General features: G+C 56.6%; 1 protein-coding gene across 6 annotated transcripts in view; it reads right to left on the bottom strand.

Moving 5' to 3' along the window:
• Positions 1-25,281, bottom strand: part of CDH23 (cadherin related 23) — a 398,494-nt gene that overhangs the window by 78,454 nt on the left and 294,759 nt on the right. For 5 of the 6 annotated variants that reach the window (XM_046653203.1, XM_046653200.1, XM_046653201.1 and 2 more), the window contains 8 exons: positions 23,638-23,751; positions 20,641-20,789; positions 9,883-9,943; positions 8,914-9,062; positions 4,202-4,337; positions 2,278-2,666; positions 1,289-1,390; positions 969-971 (listed from right to left, as the gene is read on the bottom strand). In XM_046653203.1, the coding sequence (XP_046509159.1) occupies positions 969-971; positions 1,289-1,390; positions 2,278-2,666; positions 4,202-4,337; positions 8,914-9,062; positions 9,883-9,943; positions 20,641-20,789; positions 23,638-23,751 (1,103 nt within the window). The remainder of the gene's footprint in view (positions 1-968; positions 972-1,288; positions 1,391-2,277; positions 2,667-4,201; positions 4,338-8,913; positions 9,063-9,882; positions 9,944-20,640; positions 20,790-23,637; positions 23,752-25,281) is intronic. The other variant, XM_046653202.1, reaches the window with a different exon arrangement.

The raw sequence follows: 25,281 nt of genomic DNA on the forward strand, positions 1-25,281 counted from the left end.
TTGACTCTTAGCCTGGACATTGGGTTGATCTATCCCTTTAGGCTAATGTGAAAAGGACTCAGCAGGGAGTGAAAATGTGGCTGTAGCCAAGCCTGATGATGAGCTGGACACCCCACGTGGTCTACAGATGGCCTTGGACCTGACTGGCTGGGGCCCAAGCTAAACCGATTGTTAAATGTTCTCATTACCACTGCAGGACGCTACCCCAGTGGACCCCCCAGCCCGAGGTCACCTGCCTACCTCTCCCACGTCTCCCGCCTGCCTGACACCTTGCCTGACCCCTACGACCTCAGCGGTCACCTCCTGCAGTGCTCCCAGCACGCGGTCCCCCTGCCTTTACTCAGAGTCCTTGAGGGCAGTGACTCACTGTGCCCTTGCCTAGCACTCCTCAGGCCTGGGCACTATGTGCCCCACCTCACATGCACTGTAGTGTAACACGCTCCTTACACCAGCCTGCAAGACGGGGAGGCAGTCCCCTTTACAGACGCCACTGCCATCACACCTCCTCCAGGCCTAGTTTACGAAGGGCTTCCTACCCACTATCTCCTGCCGGCTTCCTCACATCCTCTGAGGAAGACAGTGCTGCTGCTGGCATGATCCTCATCTTCATGCCAGAGGGAAGCACAGAGAGGCTGGGCAATTTGCCTGTGTCATCCAGCCAGTGAGGAGCAGAGCTGAGACGAGGCCTGATTGTGCCCACCATTGTGTGTTCCACCTGCTGCTTGTTAGCACACCCTCCACCCCAGGACCCCATGGGGGCTTGACAGGACATGGAGGGTAGGGAGGCAGAGCTAGACATGCAGTATGAGCCTGAGAGGGGCCTGGACTCAGAGAGGATGGACTAGGGAGGCTGTGACGAGTCTGAGCAGGGACCTTCCAGGAGAGGCAGGAAGGTGCAGCGCCATGCAGGGACCGAGCCAGCACTGGCCACAGACAACAGCACAGAGGAGAGACCCAGTCCTACTCACCTTCTACAGGTAGAGCCGGCAGGAGGAGGCCAAGGGGGAGAAAAGGCAGAGATGCAGCTGGTTAGCAGTCCGCGCTCTTCCAGCCCACTCCCAGCAGTGGCCTGTTAGGATGCCACCCCTCCCCCACCCCATCTGAGACCTCATCCCTGGCCCAGGCTGCCTGGGAAGGTGTGTGGCAGGTGGCCACTGTGCTGTCCCTGGGCTATCAAACCCTCACCCACTGCCTGGCCTGCATGTTGGGTGGCTGGTGAAGATGTGGGTTTGGGGTGCTTTGGGGCAGTGACTGCACGTGTGGGGCTCTCACCCAGGGACCCACTCACCACGGTGGAGTCCACTTTGGGGCCACCATCGTCCGCCACCACTGTCAATGTATAGAAGTCACCTTTCTCCCGGTCCACCAGGCCCTTGACTGTGATCACACCCTGCAGGGAGGGGGCAAGATGGGCGAGTGGCAATATCACATCCACCAGGCACAGCCCGCCCTGTCCCGTAGCAGTCCCATGCTCTGGCCAAGCCAGACTCCTCGCTAACCCTGAGCATTCTGCCCACTTCCCCACCTCTGCCATGCTCCCCCTGCCTGGCGTAACTCTCCCTGCAGTTCTGCTGGTGGAAATCCTACTTCGCTCTCAATCCCACTCAGACGCCAGGCTTCCTGCTTCCCCTGCCAGGTATGATCGCTCTCTTCTCTGGGCCCCAGAGGTGCTCCATTATGCCTCTACTGTAGTTCTTTTCACATCTTCCCTTGTGGTGCTCTGATTTGCATCCTTGATTATTCCCACGTCTACTTCTAGCCTGAGAACTCTCTGAGGGCTGGGAAGGGTCTTGTTCATCTTTGTGTTCCCAATACGCCTCATGAAAGGCCTGGCACACTGTAGTGATTATTACCTTGCTTATCTTCAAAAAAGGGATTCTGATAAAAGACACACTAAAGCAAAGATAGGAAAGTAGGATCCAGGCAGTAGATAAGAGATAGCTACACCAGACACCTAGCTAAGACTAGCTATTGCAATGAAGCACCTAATTTATGTCTGAGCTTCCTAACAGCCAAAGTAAAATGGGAAACATGATGACTTGCATAGCTTGCTTTAGCTAGTAACAAGACACCAGGTTGCCTATGTATGAACTGTATCTTACCCCTAAATACTAAAAGAGATGTGTCACAGGAATGTTCACCTCAAAGACACTTTATGAGAAAGAGGAGAGTGCCATGCCTATAGAAGGAGCTCAGTAAATGTTGGTTAGCTTTAAAGGAAATGAGCTCCCTGCCCGCAGGGAGGGCCCTTGCTGTGCCTGCCCTAGCCTCCCTCACCGTGATGGCATCTATCTTGAAGAGGGCTTTGGCCTGGGCACTGGTGTAGGCGTCGAAGCGGTAGGTGATCTGGTTGAGGTTGTCAATGGAGTACGCCTGGACCCGCACGATCTCAGTGCCCAGGGCCAGGTTCTCCAGGATGGCAGCCTCGTAGGAGGCATTGGAGAACTGCACAGCCTCGTCCAGCTCATTGAGCAGAGTGACATAGACGCTACAGAAGCCCTGGTTGAAGGGTGGTGCCTGGTCGGTGGCCGACACGTTCATCAGGTAGCTGGTCTTGGTCTCGTAGTCCAGGTAATCCACGGTGATGATGAGCCCCGTGCTCTCGTCAACCTCGAACTTCCCCTCCGCGCCCGACAGGATGCGGTAGTTCACCAGGCCGCCGTCCCCTGCAGGAGGACACAAGAGGCTGTGCAGTCCCAGAGGGGCGTGGGGCTGCCTGTGGCTTCTGAAGCTGCCCACAGCACACCCACTGCTGTCCCTGAGGGACAGGGTGAGGGCCCTTGGCTGGCCTACCCAGCGTGCACCACCCCCCACCACTGTGGGCCAGATCATCCCAAGGGACGTGGAAGAGGACAGGGTCAAGGTCTATGCGGATGGCAAGGCCCAGCATACACTGTTCACCTCCTCTGGGGCCTGGCCTTGGCATGACAGATATGCCAGAGGGGGGTGGTTCTGCTCCTGGAGCCTCAAAATTCAAACTCAAGCACCTCCCTTGGGTATTTGACAAAGAGAGGGTAGGGAAATTAGGGATCTCTCATAGTGGGGGCTTTGATCTAGAAAGTGCTAGATGGGGCAGCATCCTCAGAGGAGGCCAAGCCTTCAACTGATCCCTCCAGCTGAAGGGTTCCAGTGCCAGGTACACCTTACCCCATTATCCCCACTCCCTCTACCCCAAGTCCCTGGGCCTGGGAAACATCCTGCAGCCAGGAGCTGGAGTGGGGATTCCTTAGCTGAAGTCCACAGACTTTGAGGGGAATGGTTATAAAACCACTCAGGAAACCCCAGACTTCCCTGAAATTAGTTGCACTCTCTGAAGGGACGTGCATTTTTCTGGGGAGGGATCCACAGCTTTCACTAGTTTCTCAAACAGATTCCTGACCCAGAAAAGGTCATGAACCATGACATGGCGCACAGCATGTACATGACCTGAACTGTATAAATGCGCCATTTAAGGGAGAGCGTTACCTGAGACCTTCCGGACCTCTTTCTCCCTCTACCCCACCCCGGGACCAAGGTGAGCTGTGGATGCTGAGAGGGCTGGGCTGGGAGCCACCAGAGCAGCTGACATGAAGGAGGGGCAGGAGCTGGGAAACCGGCAGCAGCTCAGGGAGCCTCTCTGGGAGGCAGCAGACCCCCAGGGAAGGGCTCCTCTCTGGCCGCATCGCTGGCCTGGGGCACAGGCCTGGAGAGCCCAGCCCCGTGAGGAGGGCCACAGTGAGCTCCCGTGTTTCTCCTTCATTTGGCACTGCTGTGGCCACCCCTGTTGGTTACGGCCCTTGGTGAGGTCCGGGCTGCCTTCAGGGACGACCACTGCCCTATGGCACAGGACCCTGCCCCTGTGAAGTCTGTGTGTGCCTGAGCCGCGGCTGGCTGGAGGAGCAGGCCTCGGTCAGCTCTCTGTCTCCCAGCCCTGCCCAGCACCAGCAGGGAGTGCCGGGTCCTGGCATGACAATCTGGACTTCCCAAGCTGTGACTGACCTCTCCTCTCTCCACCCAGAGGCTGGGACAACTCCCTCGGACTCCAGTCCTCCTAGGAGTAGGCACCTGGTGGGGATGCCACCAAGACTGTCCCAGGAGGCCCTCCCCAGCCTGGGAGCCTCAGGCATCCTGAGGATGACAGGCCCTGCAGGAGCAGGAGAGATGAGCTGGGGAGAGTCACGCTGGGGAAGGGGACACCCTGGCTTCCACCTGCCAGCCTCACCAGTGTCTCGGTCGGTGGCTCGGACGACGATGACGGACGTGCCAATGCCCGCGGTCTCGCGAAGCCCCAGGCGGCTGTACTGCTGCTGCGTGAACACAGGGGCCTCATCGTTGACATCCTCCACATACACTATCACCTGTGGAAGCCGGGCCAGGGCCAGAAGGTCAGGGTGGAGTAGAGACTGGGGAAGCCCAGGGCTGGGCCCACCTGGGCCTGTGTGTGTGGCCATTGCTCTCCTGGGCCAGCCTTACAGAGGGCCTGGGGCAGTCTGACTGGTCACTGTGTCCCCCGACCTTGCACAGTCCCTGGCACAGGGCAGGTGCTCAGACATTTGTTAAGGAGTGAACCTTATCTTACTCTGGGCTCTGCTACTAATCCTGTGGGACCTGTGACTAATTAGTGAATCTTTTGGGCCATCAACTTTCTCAGCTATGAAACGGCAATATCAATATAATAATTCATGCCCATGCCACTCCTAGGGTTGTGATGAAGACAAAATGAGCCAAGGCCTTGCAAAGTGCTTGGAAAAGTTTAAAGTGACCCCATTCAAATACCCAGATATTCCTGGGAGAAGAGACAGAAAAGTTAACTGTGGTTGTAGCAGAGGACGCGGGGTTCAGACCCCTTCACTCCCACGCACCTTCTCCCGCCTGCCTCTCAGGGCCAGCAGCCAGCACTCGCGGCTCTTCGTCGGGGAGCCACCCCATCCCACCCCCTTACCCGGATGCTGGAACCCACACACCCAGAGAGCCGAAGTCTCTGGGAATGATGTCTCCTGGGGCAGCCCTTAGCCAGTGACTGATGGGCATGCAATATAAACACTCGGGCTTCCTCGCCTGATTAGGGCAGCTGAGGTGACTGTCCAGAGCTCCCATGGGACTGAGTCAAAGTTTCCTGTGCTCCTCTTTGTTGCACGCCTTTCCTTGCTGGTCCCAGGCCCCTTCTGGCTTTTCCTGGGGACAGTTCCCACTAACCACTTCACACCAATCCTCGTCTCAGGATTTGTTTCTGGGGACCGCACCCAAGAGAGTGGCTATTTCTGAACTATGGAACTGTGTATAATTTTCATCACTGCTTATTCGTGCTTTCTAATTTCTGTTTAGTGAACATGTATGTCTTGCGTAACAAAAATAAGACAGTTTAAAAGATGTTTATGAAGAGAGATGTTTATGGCTGGAGATCGGCACCACCACCCTTCTTTTGTGAGCCCCTCACCCCAGCACACACATGAGCACAGGGAGGGTCTGGCCCAGGTGAGGGCAGGACCAGCTGTGTCCAGAATGTCCAGTGTGGTGGGGAGGGGAGGTATAGCCACAGAGTGTTGATGCTCAAGGAGCCATAGGGAGGCCCAGGCTCCTGCCTCTTTTCCCAGATGGGAGAACAGAAGCCCACAGTAGGGAGGGACTTGCCCAAGGTCTCACGGTGAATGAGAGGGCTGGGAAAAAAGAGTAGGGCTTCTCCTGGTTCCCAATCTACCAACCCTACTGCTCTTCCCTCTATGCTGGGGACAAGTTGGCCCCAGACCATGAGAGACTCCCTTCCAGTCCCAGAGCCAGAGCTGGCAGGAACTTGCCAGCAGAGCAGAGGGGGAGTCAACGGGGCCAAGGCAATGATGCACAACACAGATTTCACATGTGGTCACCAGCACTAATGGCCGGGCCTGAGGCACACGGCAATCTGAGAGCACGAATATTTGGTTTCCAGCTGATTGCTGTTGCTGGCATCAGCCCTGGCTTCTCTTCTGGGTTTAGCTGGGAATTAGCTGGAGAGAAATGAAGGAGCTTCTGTGGCAGAAGCAGGAATGGTGGCCTGACTAGTAGAGAACTCTGAGGTGGCAGAGCTAGGGGGAGGAGAGGCATAGAGAGTAAAGGTTTCTGTACTTCTCTGCTCTTGGGGTTCCTGCAACCCTGCTGGGTCATCAGACTTTCATGTCCAGACACCCAGAATCCACTATGCAAACTAAAGTGCCCACCCCACACAGCTGTTCACAAGCCAGAACCTTCTAAGTTTGGTTTCACCAAGAAGTTGGCTGGGGAGATCCTGGGTGGGGTGAGTGTCGGGGGGAATTTGCATGGATGAATTTCGGGAACTCTCTGTAAACAGAAACTGGCCATCCATCTTCACCTTCTTGAGTCTGTCCAAATGACTCCAAGCGTCATGGCAAAAACCAGGGCCAGTCTGACAGTGTGATAAAAAGAGGAGGGAGGTAGCATGGAGCCTGGGTGTGGCCCGTCCTCCACGAGGCTGGCTGCATGCCACTGTCCTCTTGCTGGTTTCAGCCTTGTTTTTAGCAGCAGAGACAGGAGGCAAAATGGTGTGTGGTTTGTAAACCTGAGAGACACAGATGTACAGGAAGCATGCAGGTCTGCCAAGTTCTAGCTGAGCAAGAGGGCTCAGCTACTGAGCATGGGGCTCCCTGGAGAACCAGCCCCACTTCCTGTCCAGCGCTGTGCCCTCCGACAGGGATGAGACAGGAGATGTGTGTGCGTGCACGTGTGGCCCTGTCTCTACGAGGACCCTTTCACTCCACGCGCCCTGGCCCCCCTCTCTGCTGCCTGTGGTCTTTGCAGCATGAACTGGGGAAGGTGGATGGTCCCTGCGAGCCTTCACTGCTGTTGCTGGGGAAAGAGGATCCTCCAAAGCTGGAGGCCCCACACTGTCTTCAGGAAGGTCCCCAGCTTTCCGGGGGCTCAGGGGTGTGGGGGCTGTGTACTATAAGGGCCATCAAGCCCCCGCCTCAGGGACCAGCAATCAAATTCCCACCTTCAAATGACTCTTTGGGGATAAGGCCCCACAGTCTCTGTGCTCCAAAGAGCCTCACTGAGGCCGCATGGTGCGGTGGTGAAGAGGACAGACAGGAGCCGAGCGCCTGGACGTGAAGCCCACTCTACCCTTACTGCTGTGGGACCCTAAACACATCGGCCAACCCTCCTTGCCTCAATCTCTTCATCCGTAAAATGGGTAAAATAACAGAGCCTACCTCAAAAGGCTGTCAGAAGGATTAAATGAGTTCAAGCACACAAAGCACTTAGAAAAGTGCCTGACACAGAATAAGTACTACGAGGGTTTATTATCCTCTGGGTTCATGGGGAGAGGAACAGAGGAGGGTGGCCAAGCACGTGTGGGCCTGGGTGTCCCCCCCTGCACGACACACAGCCTGTATCTGTTTTACACAGGACCCTGTGGCGCTGCCATTTTGTTTAAAAAGGTTTGTGACTAAAAAATGTTTGCAGCCACAGTACGAGGCATTGAGAGGAGCAGGCCCTGGAGAGCAGTGCCTGCCTGCTCCTGGTGGTGGGCGTGAGAGGGCCACAAGGAAGGCTGTGGTTAGGCAGCTTGAAGTCCAGGGAGCCAACCCAAGCTACGCTGATGTCAGTCACTCTGTAGCCTGAAGCTGGCCCACAAAGGCCAGGCTCTGATGTGGGCGTGCTCATCAGCCTGTGAATAAGCAACTCACAGTCAGGCACGTGAGCGGGGCTGTGTGGGGCTTCCTGGGTGCACGTTCAGGTAACCATGTTTGACTCTCAATCACCAGGGCCCTGGAATCGTTCCAAGTAGCCCCAAGGTATAAAAACCTAACAGGTCTGACCCCCTGGGGGTCCCCACCTGGGCACGTCTCAGCTGTAAGGACCCGGGTTTCTGTGCCCATCTCTTCCTGGGGCACAGCTGCGGGGGCGTCAGTGGGAGAAGGGCCAAGGCTGAGTCCCTTTCCCCTCAGCCCCCAGTCATGATGGTGGCCCCAGGCAGGTGTCTGTTCATTGTTTCCAGGCAGGGGAAACAGCGGGGTGGAGATGGGGCTGATAAAAGAAGTCGATTCTGCCCCACTCGGTTCTGGGTAAAAGTCCCTGCTTGCTCCCCACCCCGACTTTTCCCATCTCCCTCCTACTCTTCAACTCTAGGGGCTGACTCACTTTCCACTGGTTTAGGGGAAGGGGCTGTGAGCTGCTGAGTGTGCAGTGGGGTGAGAAAGGAGGTGACCTTGAGAGGTCATCTCATTCATCTCAGTCATGCCCCTGCCACAGGGCAGGAGAGTGCATTAACCGGCCTAGCCTGGGGAACAGTTGTGTGTGCTGTGGACCTTTCAGGAGAATTAAGCTGCATGGGGAGAGGCCTGAGGTGAGTGAGGGGGGGCAGAAAAGAATACATTTAATGGGGCAGCTGGGAATGGTGACTGGAATATTTGGGGACACTTCCAGTGGAAGGAACACTGGACTTGGACACACAAGACCTGGGCTCTAGTCCTGGTTCTATCACTAGTGACTTCTCTGTGCCTCAGTTTCCTTATCTGTAAAATGAAGGTAACAACATCTATATCTCCAAGATCTGATCTGTGAGATTTCCTTGGCTGACCCTAGAGAGCTGTGTGGACACAGGGGATTAGCATAGTAAGGACACCTCTTTCATCCTTTGGACAGACATCAGTATCATTGACCCCCTTCCACGCATCTGGAGAAACAGGGTCAGAGCAAAATGACACATCTAAGATCCCAAGCTGCGCTGAGCCTGGGGCACCCCCACTGCACCCCTAGCTTCAGGTATCATTCAGCACCTGAACCACTAGTGGCACTGCTCACCCTGGGCCCCAGCTGGTGGCCATCTCCGGTCCAGCTGTGGCCTTGGCCCAGCCCTGAGGTCAGCACTGAATGAGACGCAGGGCTTCACAACCTGCTGACGGGCTGTCTGCGAGCCGCCCAGCCCGCCCCAAGCCTTACCCTGACGGAGCTCCGCATGGGGCCCAGGTCGTGGTTGTAGGCCTCTACTATCAGCACGTGGGATGAGTTTCGCTCCCGGTCCAGGGGTCGGGGCCCTCGCATCAGGAGCCCACTGCTGACATGGATCCGGAAGTTGTTGCCATGGTTACCTGTGTGGAGGGACAGAGGAGATGCATGGGCTCTGTCCTGCAGCAGGATGCCTCTGCGATTGTGGGGGGAAAGGAGGGAGGCCCAGACCCCAAGAATGCTGACTCTGTCCAAAGGTCTTGGGAGCTTAGCCAAAAGCCCACAATGGCAAGGAGGCAGGATTTGAGGGAGTGGGCAGAAGCCCACCTTATACCATCCTTAAGGGAAGGCTGGGGATCCCCTGAGACCCCCATACCCAGAGGTATCAGTGGATTCAACATTTCAAAGGGATCTGGGGCACTGCAGAAAGAGGAAGCAAAACCAAGTTCTCTGTGGGTGGTTGAATGGAGGATTTTGTGGACATCTCTGGGCTGGTCCGGCTCCTATTTCACCATCTTGCGGTACCAGCACCCTGATTTTCCTCTAGGGCTCCACCCTCCTCCACTCTCAGTCCCTGTGCTTTGTGTAGGGGTGATTTCACCCCAGATTCCAGGAGTGGGCAGATCAGCATATTTTAGTCTCTGGCCATAGTGACTGGTTCACAAATGGTCATGTGATTTCTAGCTGGTCCAATGAGACTCACCGCCCCCCTCTGGTGCTATCGCACTGTGGGACGGAGGACCCTCAGGAGCATGGCAACCAGATGCAGCACCCTCACTTAAAAGACATCCAACTTGGTACAAATGATTGGAGAATGTCCCTGGTTCTCCCCTCTGGCCCGCCCATGTGTACAGTGCTTAGGGCTTCCTTGGCTTCACCTCCCAGACCCTTGGCAGCCTAGAGAAGCTCTGCCATCCTAAAGGCAGAAGGGCTGGCCCTTGCCCTCCCAGGCAGCCCACTCACCTTGAAGGATGCGGTACCACACACGCCCAAACTCGCCCTCGTCGGCATCTGTGGCTTTTAGCTGAGGGAGAATGAGATACGTGGTCACTCGAATTCCACCCCACAGGGAGAGAAGTTTCTGGTGCCCTTCCCCCCCTCCACACCACCCTACCCTATCTTGCCCAAACCTGTGGTTTCCCACAGAGCTGAGGGCATGGGAGAGGAGAGGGGCATGTCTGTCTTTCACATCCTGCTTGAGGACACCTGACTGTTGATGGCTCCATGCTGCCCTGTTTGTGGCAGGGCACCTGCCAGCTCTGTTCCCTGATCCTCTTCCAGGTTCTTAGGGAGGATGAGGGAGAAGGTGGTTGATGGCACCAGGGCTCTCTGGATCCAGGCTTGACTAGGTCAGTCCGTACCTCCACAGTTCCCTCCTTCGACCTTTTGAGATCCCAGGAGCCTCACCTAGGGTGGCTGCTTCTTGTCCACACTTCTTTGGTCTGAAGCCATTTTGGCCACACTGGGTCCCAGCCAGGCACTGTCTACTGTAATGGCCACTTTGTGGAAACTCAGAAATCCCACCTCCCAAAGAATGGCTCCATATTCATTTACCCACAGGATCGCTCCAGTCTAGTTTCCAATCACCCCGGCTTGCATGGCTGTACCTCAGGCTTATGTGCTGTCTCCGCTGAGACTTGGGAGTGTGTTGTTCTCACTCTGAGACACTGCCCAGTGCACAGCCCTCTTTCCAAGGAGTCCAGCCTTGAGGCTGTTGGCAGAGCCACAGCCGGCACCAAGGCAAGTCCTGTCAAGCCAAGAACTGAACACCTGCTCTACCACTGTACGCTTGAGACAAGGAGAGAACACCCCTGCCAGGTGATGCAGGAAGATGCCCACAGGGCCACGGTATGTTGTCTGTGTGATTTGTGGTGAATTGCTTCGTAATGCCCCGGACCCTCTCACTTCTTCTGGCTCTGCCTTCTCACGTCAACCCTGTGGTGTGCACTGGGGTTGCCAGGTTCTTACTGATCATGGTCAGCAGTGACTGGTCCAGGAGATGGCACCTGAGCAAAACTGGGCTAATCACATCTTTCTCTGGGATTTTGGACCTTGGGCCCAGAGAAAGAGTGTCGGTCTTCCTAGTGGTAAGAAGTAGGAGTATCTGAGCTTGTCTTCCACTCCCTTCTCACTAATTCTACCCTAGCCACGCTGGTCTCCTTGCTATTTCTTGAATACCAGGTGCAAGCCAGCCTCAGGGCTTTTGCCTTCGCCGTTTCCGCTGCCCAGTCAGCTCTCCCTCCAGAGAATCTGCATGCTCCCTCTCTCACTTCCTCAGGTCTCTGCTTCAATGTCATCTTCTCACAAGGCGTTCCCTGACCATTCTGTTTGAAATTGCAGCCCCCACTCCAGTACCCTGGCTTCTCCCACCCCCATCAGCCTCTGATACATTGTATCTTCACTTTCTGTCTACCTCCCCATGGAAAAAAAGGGGCTTGTCCACTGCTATATCCCTTGTCTCTGGAACAAAAATCCTGGCAGAAACTAGGGTCACATATTTGTTGAATGAATATGTGAATGACTTAGTAGCAGATCTCTGGTGAGAGGTAATAAAGGTGACATTCGGCAAACAGAGGTGAAGGACACACAGCACAGAGCACTGCAGTAGCTGGCTCCCCGGTCCCAGTGATGCCAGAGGCCCAGCTGCGCCTCCACCTTTCCCCGTTTGACTCTTCCTTTGAGTCTGTGGGGTATCCCAGCATCTCTCCAGCACACTTCCCCTTCTGTCCAAGTGAATTTGCACTGAGTTTTTCTTTCCTGCCCCTGAAGCCCTAATGCAGGCTCTCCCATCTTGGCACACTGGACAAATTCTGACAAGTGTGTGCTGTGTGCACAGCCCTGGGCCAGGCACAGTGGGGGATCCAGGGAAGAGGGGATGGGCTCCTACTTGCAAAGATCTAGACAGCAGAGGCCATCAAGGATAGGACTGGCTAAAGGTTTCCAGAGGAGGAGTTTGGTTTGGAAGGATGGGAAGGACCAGGCTTAGCAAGAGAGGGTTGGGAAGAATATTCAGGCCAGGAAACAGAGTGAGCAAATGTAGAGGCTGCTGAGGAGGGCTGAGCAAGGGACTGGGACCCCGGTCTGTCTGGAATGAAAGGTTCACACTGGAACACAGCAGAGGCATGTGGTTGGATGAGTGGAACACGTGCCTCAATGAATAGCAAAGGATCTTTCTCTCCGGGGCAGTGGGAGCCTCAGCAGAATGTGGAGCACAGAAAGGACAGGATGGAGGCTAGTATGAAAATGATGAGCCTGGCAGCAGGTGTGGGCCTGGTGAGACCCAGGCACGCAGGGGCCAAGTGTGTCTAAGGATTTTGAAAAGCATGTTGACGGTGGGGAGGAGGGGAAGTACGTTGGAGTGAAAGGAACAAGGTGTCTCAGTCAGGCAGGCCCAAGTGTAAAACTTGGCTTTGTCACTTACTGGCTATGTGACCATGGATAAGTAATGAGCCTTTGAGCCTCAGTTTCCTTATCTGTAGAATGGGTACTGATAACCAACTTTGTAGAGTTGATGGGAAGATTAGAAATAATGTCTGCAAAGCATCTTGTCTGGTGCCTGGCACAGGGATAGATGTAGAAGATTGGACATTATGAATTATGCCACATTCTCCTGGGAGGCCCATTTGATTTATACTGGAGAGGGGATGGCTGGGTTGCCCCTTACTATGGGGTTCTTCCTCTTCCCTCCCTGAGAAGTCTTAAGAGCTAGAAGGTGGAAGGATGTACTGGAGTGCTTCAACAGTCCAGATCTGGGAGGGATCAGGACGGGCAAGAGGGCCAAGCTGTCCAGAGGATGCCCTTGGGCGTCTCTATCCATGGTGAGCTTTCCCTGATGCTTCCCTGCCTCAGCAGCCTGCACCCCCCTGGGAGCTTGGCCTCCTGCCATCTCAGGAAAATGGGGGCCGTAGATGAGGTGTCCAGTCGGCTTGGGAAGAGAAGGTTAAGGAAAGTGAGGGGCAGTGAAGGGACGGAGGTAAGATGCAGGAATCCCACTGGGGGCTCTGGGTATTGGGAACATCTTTAGGCTGATGCTGCACATAGCACCAGATGCCTGCCCACCCTTTGGAGGGGAAAGCACCAAATGCCCCACCACTGACTGATGGGTGACCTTGGCCAGGCCACACCTCTCTGGACCTCAGTTTCCTCATCTGAGAGACAGGGGGCTGGATGTGATGACCCCTCAGTATCTAACAGACTTTGACAGTCCATGGAAGGCTCCCATCCATTTGGGGCTGTGCAGAGGAGGCTTCTTTTGCGGTCAAGGACTAAAGGCAAGGAGGAGCTAAATACCAAAAACAGGGGCTCCAAAAGGTGTGGGCAGAGCCACAACTCTCCCCATGTTGTATTTCTAGGAGCTTAGGAGGCCCTGATGGGGAAGCTGCTTACAATTTAGGCTTCTAAACAGGCAGCTGGTTGCCAGGGAAGCTCTGGCTTCCAGGAAGGAAGGAAGCTGGGGGAAGGGCATGCGTGCATGAGTGTGTGTCTGTGTGCATATGTGTGTGGAGAGCCTACCACCTGGAGGGTCTCCAAGGGTCCACCCAGACTTGAGGAGCAGTCTTGGCTGTCCTCTAGTCCTGTGCTTTCTGTCCTGTGATCTCTTTGGCCTTTGAAAATGCCCCGCACCCCTCCCTTCTGCAGCCAGACACCATCAAAGGCAAGATGCTTTACTAGGAAGCGGAGGGAGAAGCCTGGAGGGTGAGGCACCCAGGGACGCCGCAGGAGGGGAGGAGGGGCCTCAGGGGCTGCGAGGCCCATCTTTCTTCCTGTTCCTCCCTGCTGCGTGGCTACCCTCTCCCCGGTAACCTGGAGCCTGGCAGGCACTGAATAGCAGACTGCTGGCTGCCACCCGACCGTACCACTCAACATCCACGGGGGACCGTGAGAGCTGGGGCCGCAGAGGCAGTGAAACCTGCTGCATCGCCCCAGCGCCTCCACCCCTTGAGAGGGCTCCAAGGAGACAGGCTAGAGACAGGCCGTGGGAAGCTCAGGAGAACTCCGTTCCTCTGACGGCTCCCCCGCCTTCTTCCCAGCCTAGTTGCCATCCCTACCCTCTTGGCTGTCCCCTCCCTAAGGCAGGGCCCCAACTCTTCTAGACAAAGCCAGGTCTAGCTGAAAGTGAGGGGAGACGGCCCATTCTGCCCAGCCTGGCTGAGGGGCTCAGGGCACGGCAGAGCCCAGGGCGTGTTGGGGTCGTGGGTGGCACCTGGTGCTCCTTGGGCCTCCCTTGGACAGCTGAGAAGACCTCTCCACCCAGCTCGGGACTGCTGAGGGCTGGCTCTGAGGTCAGTGCTGGGGGCTGCAGGAGTAGCTTGGTGAGGAAAATGGGGCCAGATCCTTGCTGTGGTTCTCCTGGGAGGATGTGCGGGTGTGCTCAGACCTGGGGAGCCCCTCTGCTTCTGCAGAGAGGGGAAACAAGGCCCAGTGAGGGGCAGTGGCTAGCCTGAGGCCACACAGAGAGATGTGCTCTGGGCTCACTCCCTTCTGCTCATAGGCCCTGCTCTAAAGGACCTCTGAGGGAAGAAAGAAGGTTCTAGACTGAGCTTGCAGAGATATGTCCAGAGCAGGGCCTGTGGCATGCCCTGGGCCCCAGCGGGCAGGGAGACGCTTTGGTGCCCTCACGACGATTCCTAGCCTTGGTCTGGTGGAGGCCTCCTTTTCCCAGCACCAGTTGGCCCTTGCTGGCTGGTCAGCGGGAGTGTCAAGCGGGCCCTGCCGCTTGTGTTTTTAAGCACTTTGGAATCTCTTGCTTCCAAGGGAACTATTCAGATGCTAAATATAGCCTCACTTATCTTTTTATTAAATCATGTCCCCAGGGGCTGAAGGCTGGACCTGCCTTGCTAGCCTGATTAGGTCTCCAGATGCATGTGAAGGCCTTGAAATAACATTAGGCCTAGAAGGACTGAGACTTCCTCTGTTTCAGACTGCTCTTTTCTTACTCCCAGCCAAGCACTGCCCAGGGTAGGAAAGAGGGATGGCCATTTTTCTCCCCGTGGGAGATGGCGATGGGCACACCCCATCCCTCCTCGCTGCTCAGATTCAAGGAAAGGCCAGCGCACGCATGGCTGCCAGCTGGGCCGGAGTGCGTGCTCTAGGCCCAGTGCCTGAAAGGCGGAGGCCCCGGGCAGTTAGGCCGGCATCAAAGTTTCCAGCTGGGAGCTAGGAGGGGTCATGCATGTTCTGTCTGGAAATGCTGGGATGGGTGGGAGTGGGGTGGGGTGCAGGGAGTGCCCTCAGTCGGCTGGGCACTGAGGCTGCACGCAGACAGGAGGCTGGCGCAGGAGCCGGGAGTTGGGTCCTGCGACTGCTGGTGAGTGCCTGGGCTGGGGCCGGGGGCTCAGTGGGGTGGGGCCAGGTGGCCACTCTAGTCTCTGCTGCCTGCCGACAGGGGCTCTGCCACCACATGCAGCGCCTGGGCGTGACCTGAAGGGCTCCCTCCTGCTGAGTGTTGGTGCTAGAAACTCGACTGTGAGTTAGACTAAGCCGCAGGCCGGGAAAGGGAGGGCAATCTCTCCCCTCATCCACCGGCTCCAAGGTCACACAGAAATAAATGATTCCTTTCTGTTAGACCCTCTTTTGGATTTCCTGTCCTCTGTTTGTAGTGATCAAGGCTCACACCTGCTGGCCACAGGCTGGACGTAGCCTGTTTACGTGTTTGGTTTGGCCTGTTGTAGTGTTTTAAATATTTGCAAATGCCTTTAAAATTTTTTTGGAGTCAAGTTTGTTTGGCCTTTGCAGTGTTTTGTTTTGTTTTTTTCTCTCTTGACTTAACCAAATTTGAATTTGTTGCCAACATTTAAACATCAGGAACGTTTGCCTAAAAATCCAGATTCCTGGCTGCTCCTAGGAAACTGGAAGAGCCAACCACCTGGGGCCGGCACCTGGTGACAGTCCGGTGAGGCTCCTCCAGCCAGCGGGAGGCCCAGCCAGTGAGCTCCAGTGCACCTGCCCACCTGTCCTCTTTGGTCACGCATTACCTACGCGCCAGGCTCCACCAGCCTTTTCATCTGCTAGCTCAGACATATTCAACCAAAAGCTCAGCCTGATTTTCCATCTATAAGGACCATCTGTCACGCTCCCTCTAGTGGGATGATCTTAAGTGACAACAGGTGACTGGTGTCTGGGGGGTTTCGAGCCCCACCTCGTGAACTCTGTTGCTTTCTGCAGGTTGTTTCCTACCAGTCCTCGGAGCAGCTCAGTGAGCCTTGAGAGAGGGTTGGGAGTCAGAGGGTGGCGAGGCCACAGGGCCAGAAGATGGGAAACCTGGTCCTGGCCTTTGTTTGGCCACTGGCTCACAGTGTGGCCTTGGGCTTGGCCTCTTGTGTGGGCCTCAGTTTCTTCTGTTGTCATGTGAGCAGGTTAGACTGTATCAGGAAGCACCAACAGAATGCCCATGGGGCCAGGCAGGTGAAGTGAGGTGTGCAGTGGGCCTATGGGGGAGTGTGGCGAGTGGGGGCCAGAGCCCTGTCTAAAGGGGGCAGATGCTGCTCAGCCCCAGCCACTGGGTGCCAGGCAGCAACTGGTCCCATGTTGCCGCTACTGAAATTCTGAAATTTCAAAGGAAGCCAGACGTTCAGATATTTATGTGAAATCTTTTAGTTTTTCGTTTGTGTTTTTTAAAATATTCAAAATTAAATTTATAAAAGCCCTGCAAGGACCCCACGAAACATACCTGTGGGCCCCCAGTTTGCAGCTTATTAGAGAATTGCTAGGGTCCTTGCCAGCTGCAGCATCCTATAATCTATGACTTGTTCCTGGTCACAGAGCAACTTATTGATGAGTTGGTCTTGGATCCCAAGTTTTCAGGTCTAAGACTCTATTGTAATTCATGAGAATTGATTTTAAAATGCCAGAAGGCATTACCCTCCTGTCTCCTCTGCGGCAAGTGGGCAGGGGAATGTAGCAGAAAAATGATCTGAGTTTAGGCCCAGCTCCATCACTTATCTGCTCTGTGACCTTACACTGGTCACATCTCTGGGCCTCATTGTTCTCACCTGTACAATGGCCACGATGCTATCTGCAGCTAGTTTACCAGCACCCAGCCCCCATCAATGTTCCTCTCCCTCCCCAGCCCTGGCTCCAGTTGATCTGCCTTTGAGCTTCTGTCCCATTCCTGTTGCAGGAGCCATGAGCACAGAGGGCCCCAGCCCCCTCGCCTTCCTCACAGCTCCTGTCACTCCAGGGAGACCCATGGAGGCAGGTGACCTCCTCCCCGTGCTCTTTGCCCTGGCCTGCATCTTCTTCCTGCTGACCACCTGTCTGTTGTTCATGATCCTCTGCAAGTCTGCTGCAGTGGTCCCGAGCCGCCGCCAGGCTCGCGAGTGCATGCCCCACCACCCTGGGGAACCCAGCGAGCCCCGGCTCCGGCTCTGGAAGCGGCTGGGCTCCTTGCGCCGCTCCCTGCACAGCTTCCACCGTGGCCGGCTGGCCCCTCAACAACCCCTGCCAGACCACGATGACAACCACAACTGTGACTGTACGGAATCTACCAAGATGTGATGGGGTGTGCCGCCCCATCCAGGATCCAGCCCGGATCCTCCTGCCTTGGACAGAGCCCTGCACCACAGGCTGCAGGAGGGCAGCGGCCCACAGAACCTGGGCCACATGCTCACCCCCAGTGGTTCCCTATGTGAGCAGGGCCATGGCCTTTCCCAGAGATGGCCCTGGAAGAATACCTTCCTCTCTGCAGACCCTCTAGCTGCTGTTGCTGAAGGATTGCTGGACCAATTACTGAGCGCCTGCAGCCATCTGGACCCTTGGCCTGAGGTTCTAGAGGATATGACCTGGCAACCAGGCACCACCCACCTCCAGGGAGCAGTGCCCTGCTTCCCAGCAGAAGGCCTGCCCACCTCCACGTGCTAAAGCCCAGCTCGGATTCCAGTGCTGGTTGCTGAATGGCCAAAGGTTCCCCCCCAGCCAAGTGGAATACTCAGCCCACACTGGGTGCAAGGTACTGTCCCGATCTCTGTGCCAACTCAGTGCCTGAGGCAAACTGGAACCCAGGGACACCTCTCCTCGGATTTCCTGGCCCTGCCAGCATTTGCCTAGTAATCCAGGGGAGCAGCCAGCATGCTCGCTCTGGGCAGATCTGATACCTGGGTGTGTGCTGGAAGGAGGGGCGAGCAGCAGGCTCTCAATACTGCCTGGCCAATCATGACCTTGGCGGCCAGCTTGGCGGCCCCCCTTCAATGTACCCACGTCAGGATGAATCATGAATGGGTTAAGCTCCTTGCAGAGGCCAGGACCAGTGCTGTGTCAGAATGGCAGGAGGCACTGCCAGCAGCTGGAGGTGATGCCACCTGGGCTCTGAGGACACGCTATAGTGGCTCCATGCCTGGCCCAGGGAAGGAGGCGGCCTCCTCTCCGGTGGGAGGGTCCTGAGCTTTCCAGGGCAGCTACGGGACCTCAGGCCTCGGCCACACTTGGTATGCTGTGTTTTTGGCAATTGCTTCATTGACTGCCTACCTTTCAAAGCAATCCCACCCTAGGATGAGCTTCTTGGAATCCCACTCCGTCAACCTTTCCTCCCAAGGCCAGGGCTAAACACTTTGGTTGGGTCCCAAATTTGGAGATTGGGCAGAGGGGATCTGAGCTGCCTAGCTCCTGCCCCAGAGCGTCCACCGGCCAGGGCCACCTCGTGCCCCACCACAGGGCTGTCCCACGCCACCCTGCTGTGACCCATAGTGCAGCTAGCCAAGTCTTCTCCGGGCTTTCCACTCTCCAGCTCCAAAACCTTCGTTGGCTCCCTACTGCTGGCTGGATAAAGCCAGAACTCCTTAGTCTGGCCTTTGGCACCCAGTGGGAGCTGGCTCCAAACTATCTGTCTAGCTTCATCTTGACCCAAAACTCCAGGCACCTGAACCACCTGTCCTGGCCTGGCCGTGGGTTATGCTTCACATGGGGCACCCTCTGTGAAGCCCTTTTTGCTATCTAGCTGACAGCCACCTCCTGCCTAGAACTGCCCCTCCCCGACACACCCCTCCGAGGGAGGACATGGATAACTTCCTCTTGGTGGTGTGGGTCATCCTTGCCTGTGTCTTCTCCTTCCTACACGCCTGGGAGCTGGCAGAGAGCGAGACCGTGTCCAACCCCTCACTCCGCCTCACCAGCTCCGGGCACAGAAGTTTGGGGGCTCTGTTGACTGGGTGCAGGGTGGCCCAGTATGGGGTGTCCCCACCCCTCCAAGCTGAAGGAGTCCTGGGGAGCCCTATTCTTCCCTTGGATGCCCCTGCAGAGATTTCTCTCTAAGCAGGCCCTGTTGGAGAGGCCACTGTGCCCTCCTTCCAGCACAACTGGACACCAGAGTGAGTCCAGCTTGGCCAGAAGCTTCCTTCAGTGCTTTGGAGAAGTTACCAGTGCCTGAATTTCTCCCTGAGAAGAGGGGAGAATGAGGGTTGCCCTGTATTACTCACACGCTCTAGCATTTCAGGCTGAGTGTTGTATAAACAGAAACCAGTTCTTTGGGTTTAGAAAGTGGGGCAGGCCTCCTCCCACAGGGCTTTGTGACCCCTCCTGGCTAACCTGTTAACCTCTTCCTGGTTCCCTCCCCCAGTGCTCCCTGAGACATCCCAGGATGAACTCCACCTGCGGCCCATCACCATGTCATCCCCTGGCTAGGGGGCCCTGCTTGCACTAGGTGTTCTCTTCCTGGAGACCAGGGGTGGGGGTGAGGCTGCCCTGAGGCCTGAAGGGGAGGGAAAGGCTGGAGATGGGGAGGGGGCTCTCAAAGGTCTGGCCACAGCCCCATGTCCACCTCCAGGGTGGTCCTGGGAGACCCACCAGGGAGCCAGCAGTGGCAGGTATTAGGCGTTAGGCTGCGGGGAAATGGGACCACAGCTTTGGTGGTAGGGGTGCTCTCCAAGCCCCGGGAGCTGAGGCCCAGAGGCAATGGACCTTCTGGCACCAGCCCCAGATTCCTGCAGATCCCCATGGCTCCTGGACTCTCAGCATCTCTCCTGCCCCTGTCCTGGCCCCAGTGCAGGGTGGTGGGCAAGCTCCCAGCCTCCCACTCTTCTGCCCGCCCAAACCCGGGAGCCTGCCCCAGTGGACAGGCCTAGATTTGCTGCCTTTGGCTCAGCCTCCAAGTTGGAAAACCCTGCAGCTGGTGAAGAGGGGAAGTCATTCCAGCTTCCCTCCCCATCCAGCACTGAGGCTCCAGGGCAGGGTGGGGAGGGCATCCAGCCTCATTTTCAGGGCCTCCTTCTCTCCCTCCGAGCCTCAGCGCTGTCGCTCCTGCTCTCTGGGCAAAGGAACCTTTTCTTCTGGTGCCTGTTTACTGCCCAGGAGGGGAGCTTCGCCAAGTGCCCATGAAAGCCGCTCTGTTCTGGGCCTCACTGGGCCCTGGCTCTCTCCCCTCAACTCCTTTCTGGGAAAATGTGACATCTCTAGCTCCTCCCTGCTCTGGAAGGCCCTTCTGGGTGGGGTGGGGAATGAGGAGAGCTGTGGGGGAGGGGGGAAGGGGGAGCCAAGGCCTCCCTTCTGTTTTTTTGGGGAGCCAGACCCTGTTTGACTACAAAACCTGGAGCCTACTCTCCCCAGGAGGGAGGAGGGAGCCTGGGTCCCCCTCTCCCCACAGCACTGGCTACTTCCAGAGCAGGAGCTGGACCCTCTCCTGTTTCCATCCCTCCCTGCCACAATGCTACCCAGCGTGTGTGCACTCAGAGCCCAGTGTGGTCCTACTTGCCCCCAGCCTGCCACCTGCCCCAGGGGGCCACGGCCACCTGCCTGCACGATGCTGTGGCCCTCAGGGATGTCCTCGGGGACGCTGGCCTCGTAGCTGCTCTGCAGAAAGATGGGCCGATTGTCGTTCACATCCAGGATGGTGATGAACACAGTGGCTGTGCCCGTGCGCCGCTTGCCTACGGGGCCGTTGTCTGTGGGACGTGAAGGAGGACAGGTTAGCAGCTGCCTGAGGGGAAATTCCCTGGGCATGTGCGCTGTCACTCCCCACCCTGGCCTCTGCAAGGTGGCTGTTTTTCTTCTCAGATTAGGAATCACACCAGCAATATCTAATATGTCCCAGGCACATTCTGACTCATTTAGTCCTCACAACAAGCCTGTGAAGTAGGAACTGTTATTATTACCCCTTTTTACAGAGGAGGAAACTGAGGCATGAAGTGGGTTGAATAGGGGCCCCTAAAATATACATATATATATATATATACCCATGTTGAATCCCTGGGAACCTGTGAATGTAAACCTATTGGGAAAAAGGGTTTTTGAAGAAGTAATTAAGCTAAGGGTCTTGAGATGCGGTATCCTGGATTATGTGGGTGGGCCATAAATCCAGTGACAAGGGTCCTTATAAGAGAACGGCAGAGGGAGACCTGACACAGAGAGGAGGCCTTGTAAGGTTAAGGCAGAGACTGGAGTTCTCCAGCCGTGAGCCAAGTGGTCAAGGACAGATTCTTCCCAAGAGCCTTTGCAGGAGACATGGCCCGCTGACACCTTCATTTTGAACTTCTGGCCTCCAGAGCCATGAGAGAAGAAATTTTCATTCTTTTAAGCCACCAAGTTTGTGGTAACTTGTTGTAGCAGCCCAGGAAACAGACACAGGTGCTGAGGTGACAAACCCAACTGCTGCTGGTGCAGGGGGGGTAAGGTCCACGGGGCACACCTGGCGGCCCGCCTCACGGGGCCACTGTCCTCTGCTCCCGTCCACAGGAGACAGGCACAAGGTGGGCCCAGTGACACGAGAGCTTCTGATTTCTCAAGAGAAATTGAATATCTGAGCTTTTAAATAAAATCTCCTGATTTTTAAATGTTCACAACTAATTGTCATTCTTTATGAAATACAAGACAGGTCAAACAAACAGGCCTACAGGACAGACCCGGCCCGGGAGGCGCTCAGCATGCGGGGGTGGGGGGGGCGGCCCTGCCTCTTCTCAGCCTGAGGCTCCAGGGGTTCTGCCCTTTGGTCTCCTGCAGGACCCTCCCAGGGCCGAGGAAGCAGTTCAGCCTGGAGGCAGCTGGAGGGTCATCCTCCCTGGAGGAAGGAGCCTGTGCCCAGCACTGCCTGTCCAGGCAAGGGCGGTCATTCCAGGGAGGAGGACGGGCAGCTGGAGTTGGCTGAGGACCAGAGTTGACTCCATCCTCTTCCCCAGGTCAGCTGACCACATGCTGGGGTGCAGTCACCCACCCCGAGGGAGGCCATCTGCCCTCCAAGGTTCCTCTCCAGGACCTGCCTCCCGCCACTCTGGGGGTGTTGCTTACTTGCCCTGGCTGGGGACAGTGTGAGCTGACAGGCTTCACAGAAGGCGTGAGCCTGAGGCCTTTCCTCCTGCCATCAGTGCCTGCCGTGAGGGCTGGACTCGGCGAGATGATGCGTCTCCCGAGGGTGATGTGGCCGCCCCAGGATGGGGAGAGGGCAGGGCCGAGGGAAGATGCACGTGGACATGGGTGGGCTGGGGAGGGACTGCTGGCTGGAAAGAGTGAGGCATGGAGCTCATTCCTCTCACCCAGAGCTCACTGCAAACACTGAACGGGGTGCTCCTGGGAGGACTGAGGGCATCTGGGGGACACAGGCCTCATCATACCCTTCTTCCCCTCTGGGGTCCTCAAGGGCTCCCTGCTGCCTGGAAACCAAAGCCCAAACTTCCAGCCCAACATTTAGGCAGACACAGGCTGTCCCCATCTGGTCAGAGCCTCCCTGCCCAATGTGTGCCACATGAGGGGCTGGCTGCTGCCCCGCCTCCCCCACTGCTTCCCCACCTCCAGGCCCTTGCCTGGACTGCTCTCTCTGCCTGAAACACCCTCCCCGCTTCTCCACACACTGAAGCCCTCCTTGGCCTTCCAGGTGGTGGGGGGCGTGCCTTGTTTCCGCCCACCAGCACGTCCTGCTGTCTCAAGCAAGTCCACGCCCAGAAGGCCCCCCACCAAGAACCCGACCCTGAGGCCTAGGTTCTAGGCAGGTCTGACTGCCCCCCAGGCCCAGGGACGGGCATGGGACTTCTGCCTAACCAACCAGCACATCTCACTCCTGTTGACCACAAGGAGGGGCGCAGGGACAGGCGCCGGGGCAGATGGAACTTATCGGAGCCTGTCTGCGGGCTTCAGCAGGGGAGACGGCTGCACTCGAACCCAAGAGGATTAAGGCTGGGGCTGCGGCAACAGTTTGTCACTATGTGAGCCAAAGCATGAAGCCGACACACAGGAGGCAGCGCCAGCCAGTGCAGAGAGACTGTGGCCTGGTGGCTACTCCTGAGCCCCAAATCCAGTCATACTTGAAGCTCTATCTCCTGGGGGACTGGCATTGTGAGTCCACGTTGCTGAAGTCAGTTTATTTTATTTTAAAATTTGTGACCAAGAGTCCTAACTGATCCAAACGCACTCCCAGATGCCACTTTGTCCCAGATGTCTTGCTTGGTCGCCCTTGCCCCCGCGTGTTTCCACCGCCCTTAGTGTCCGCTACCCTCGCGCCATCCTCTCTCCCTCTCTGCCTTGTTTTGCCTGGTTTTTCAGTGATTTGTCCACATGCTGGTCTCCCATCTGACTCTCCTGTAGCTCCCGCCACAGCATCTTAGCATCTTGCACGCAGCACCACGCAGTGAGCCTCACGCCCAGAAAGTGCTCAGTAATAACGCTGAGCATCTGGTCGCCCTTTCTTCACCAGCCTCAGGGCAGAGGCTTTGGCTCAGGGCCTGGCTGGCCCCTGGAAGCGCACCCTACATGAATTCAGCCCGGAACAGCTGTGCTGGTGGTGTGCCATGGGGTGGTCCCTACCGATGGCCTCCAAGACGAGTGTGTAGGAGGCTGTGGTCTCCCGGTCCAGGCTCACCACCGTTCTCACGACGGCATCTCGATAACCAACGCTGAACTTCCCATCCACGTTTCCACCTGTGAGAAAAAGAGGATGACGCTTTGGTCAGGAAACAGGACTCCTGGCGAGGGAAAGGGCAGTGGCACCCCCTCTGCCCATGAGCTGGGACACTCCAGGGGTGGTCCAGAGTGAAGGCTGTGCTGCCCACTCAGAATTGCCCAGAGAACAGGGTTCCGGGGGGCTCTGATGATGGTGTGGCTGGTGTTGGCTTAGGTGGGGTGCCAAATGCCTGAAATCAGCAGGGCCTAACGTCCATTGAACACCTACTACGCGCCAGGCCCTTCATGTGGACCATTTCATCTCATTTGTTATCACTGACTCCACAGAGAAGGAAAACGGTCCTTCAGTGAGGTTGTGTGTGTTGCCCTGGGTTACGGTTGCCTATTTGGGGTGAAGGACTCCAGTGCGGCAGCCTGACTGCTGAGCCTGTGCCCCTCTGCACTCTGCTGCCTGTCTGTCTGGTAGAAGTGTCTGAGAGGTTAACCTGGGCTGGGGCTTTTATATGTGGCCGAGGACCTTGGGGTTAGCTGAAGGTACTCCAGGTCCCTCATCTCAGGCTCTCTGTATGGGGACCCCAGGAGGCTCCACAGAGAGAAGAGCAGGGGCAGGTGGACAGGAGACAGGTGTTACTGAGTCTTCCTGTGTTCTGGGACAGGTGAGAAGAATGAGGGTCTCCTCCCCGAGGTAGAAGGGAGCCAGGAAAGGGCCCCATGAGAGCAGTGTGGAGACCCTGGCCCTGCCAGCTGGCAGGCAGTGCGGTGTTCCGGCAGCAGAGGGCCGGCTTGGACCAGGACACCGCGCAGCTCCTCGCAGAATGTGTGGAATTAAAATCTGAGAGTCCTAGGGCTGGGAGGGCTCTCAGGTCAGCAGGACCTGGACACTTCGGGGTGCTTGGAAGTTATCCTTGGGGCTGCCACCAGGTACTCCCTTGTCCTTACATGGTTTGCCCCTGGGGAAAGCCCCCCGCCCCCAAGCCTCCAGTACCTGCTCCCCAGTGTCTGAAGCACCATCTAGGAGGGACACAATCTGGCTCCTAAGGGGCTGGGGAGGAACTAAGACACAAGTGGTGCGAGGGGCTGAACCATGGCTGGTGCCATATGGGGGTCTTGATAACTGAGTCTTTTCCGGCGCAGACTTGAGGACCGGACCACAGGGAGCTGGCCTGAGGGTACTGGGCCCCTTTATGGAGGGGAAGGAAAGGATTTAGAAAGGTGAGGCAGAGGGCTGGAGGTCACCTTGGCCGCAGCAAGCTGTGAGCCTGGGATTCGTTGCTCCAGGGGAAGAGGTGTCAGGGAAGCTGGTGTGTGCACTGCAGGTGTGTGCATGCACATGTATGCACATGAGCATGTGTGTAACGTGGCTGCAGGCAGGCCATGGACAGAGGGAAGACTGAGCCAGTAAAATGGCCAGGGGGTGCTGAGGAATGTGAAAGAACTGCCCCCTGCCCCATGCATCCTGGCATCTCTCAAGTGACAGACTGAAGAATGCTGGAAAACTACTCTAACCCAGGAATGACTAATACATGGCATGTTTGCCACCACCTACCA

The sequence above is a fragment of the Equus quagga genome, chromosome 2 (assembly GCF_021613505.1).
Source record: "Equus quagga isolate Etosha38 chromosome 2, UCLA_HA_Equagga_1.0, whole genome shotgun sequence".
Lineage (NCBI taxonomy): Eukaryota > Metazoa > Chordata > Mammalia > Perissodactyla > Equidae > Equus > Equus quagga.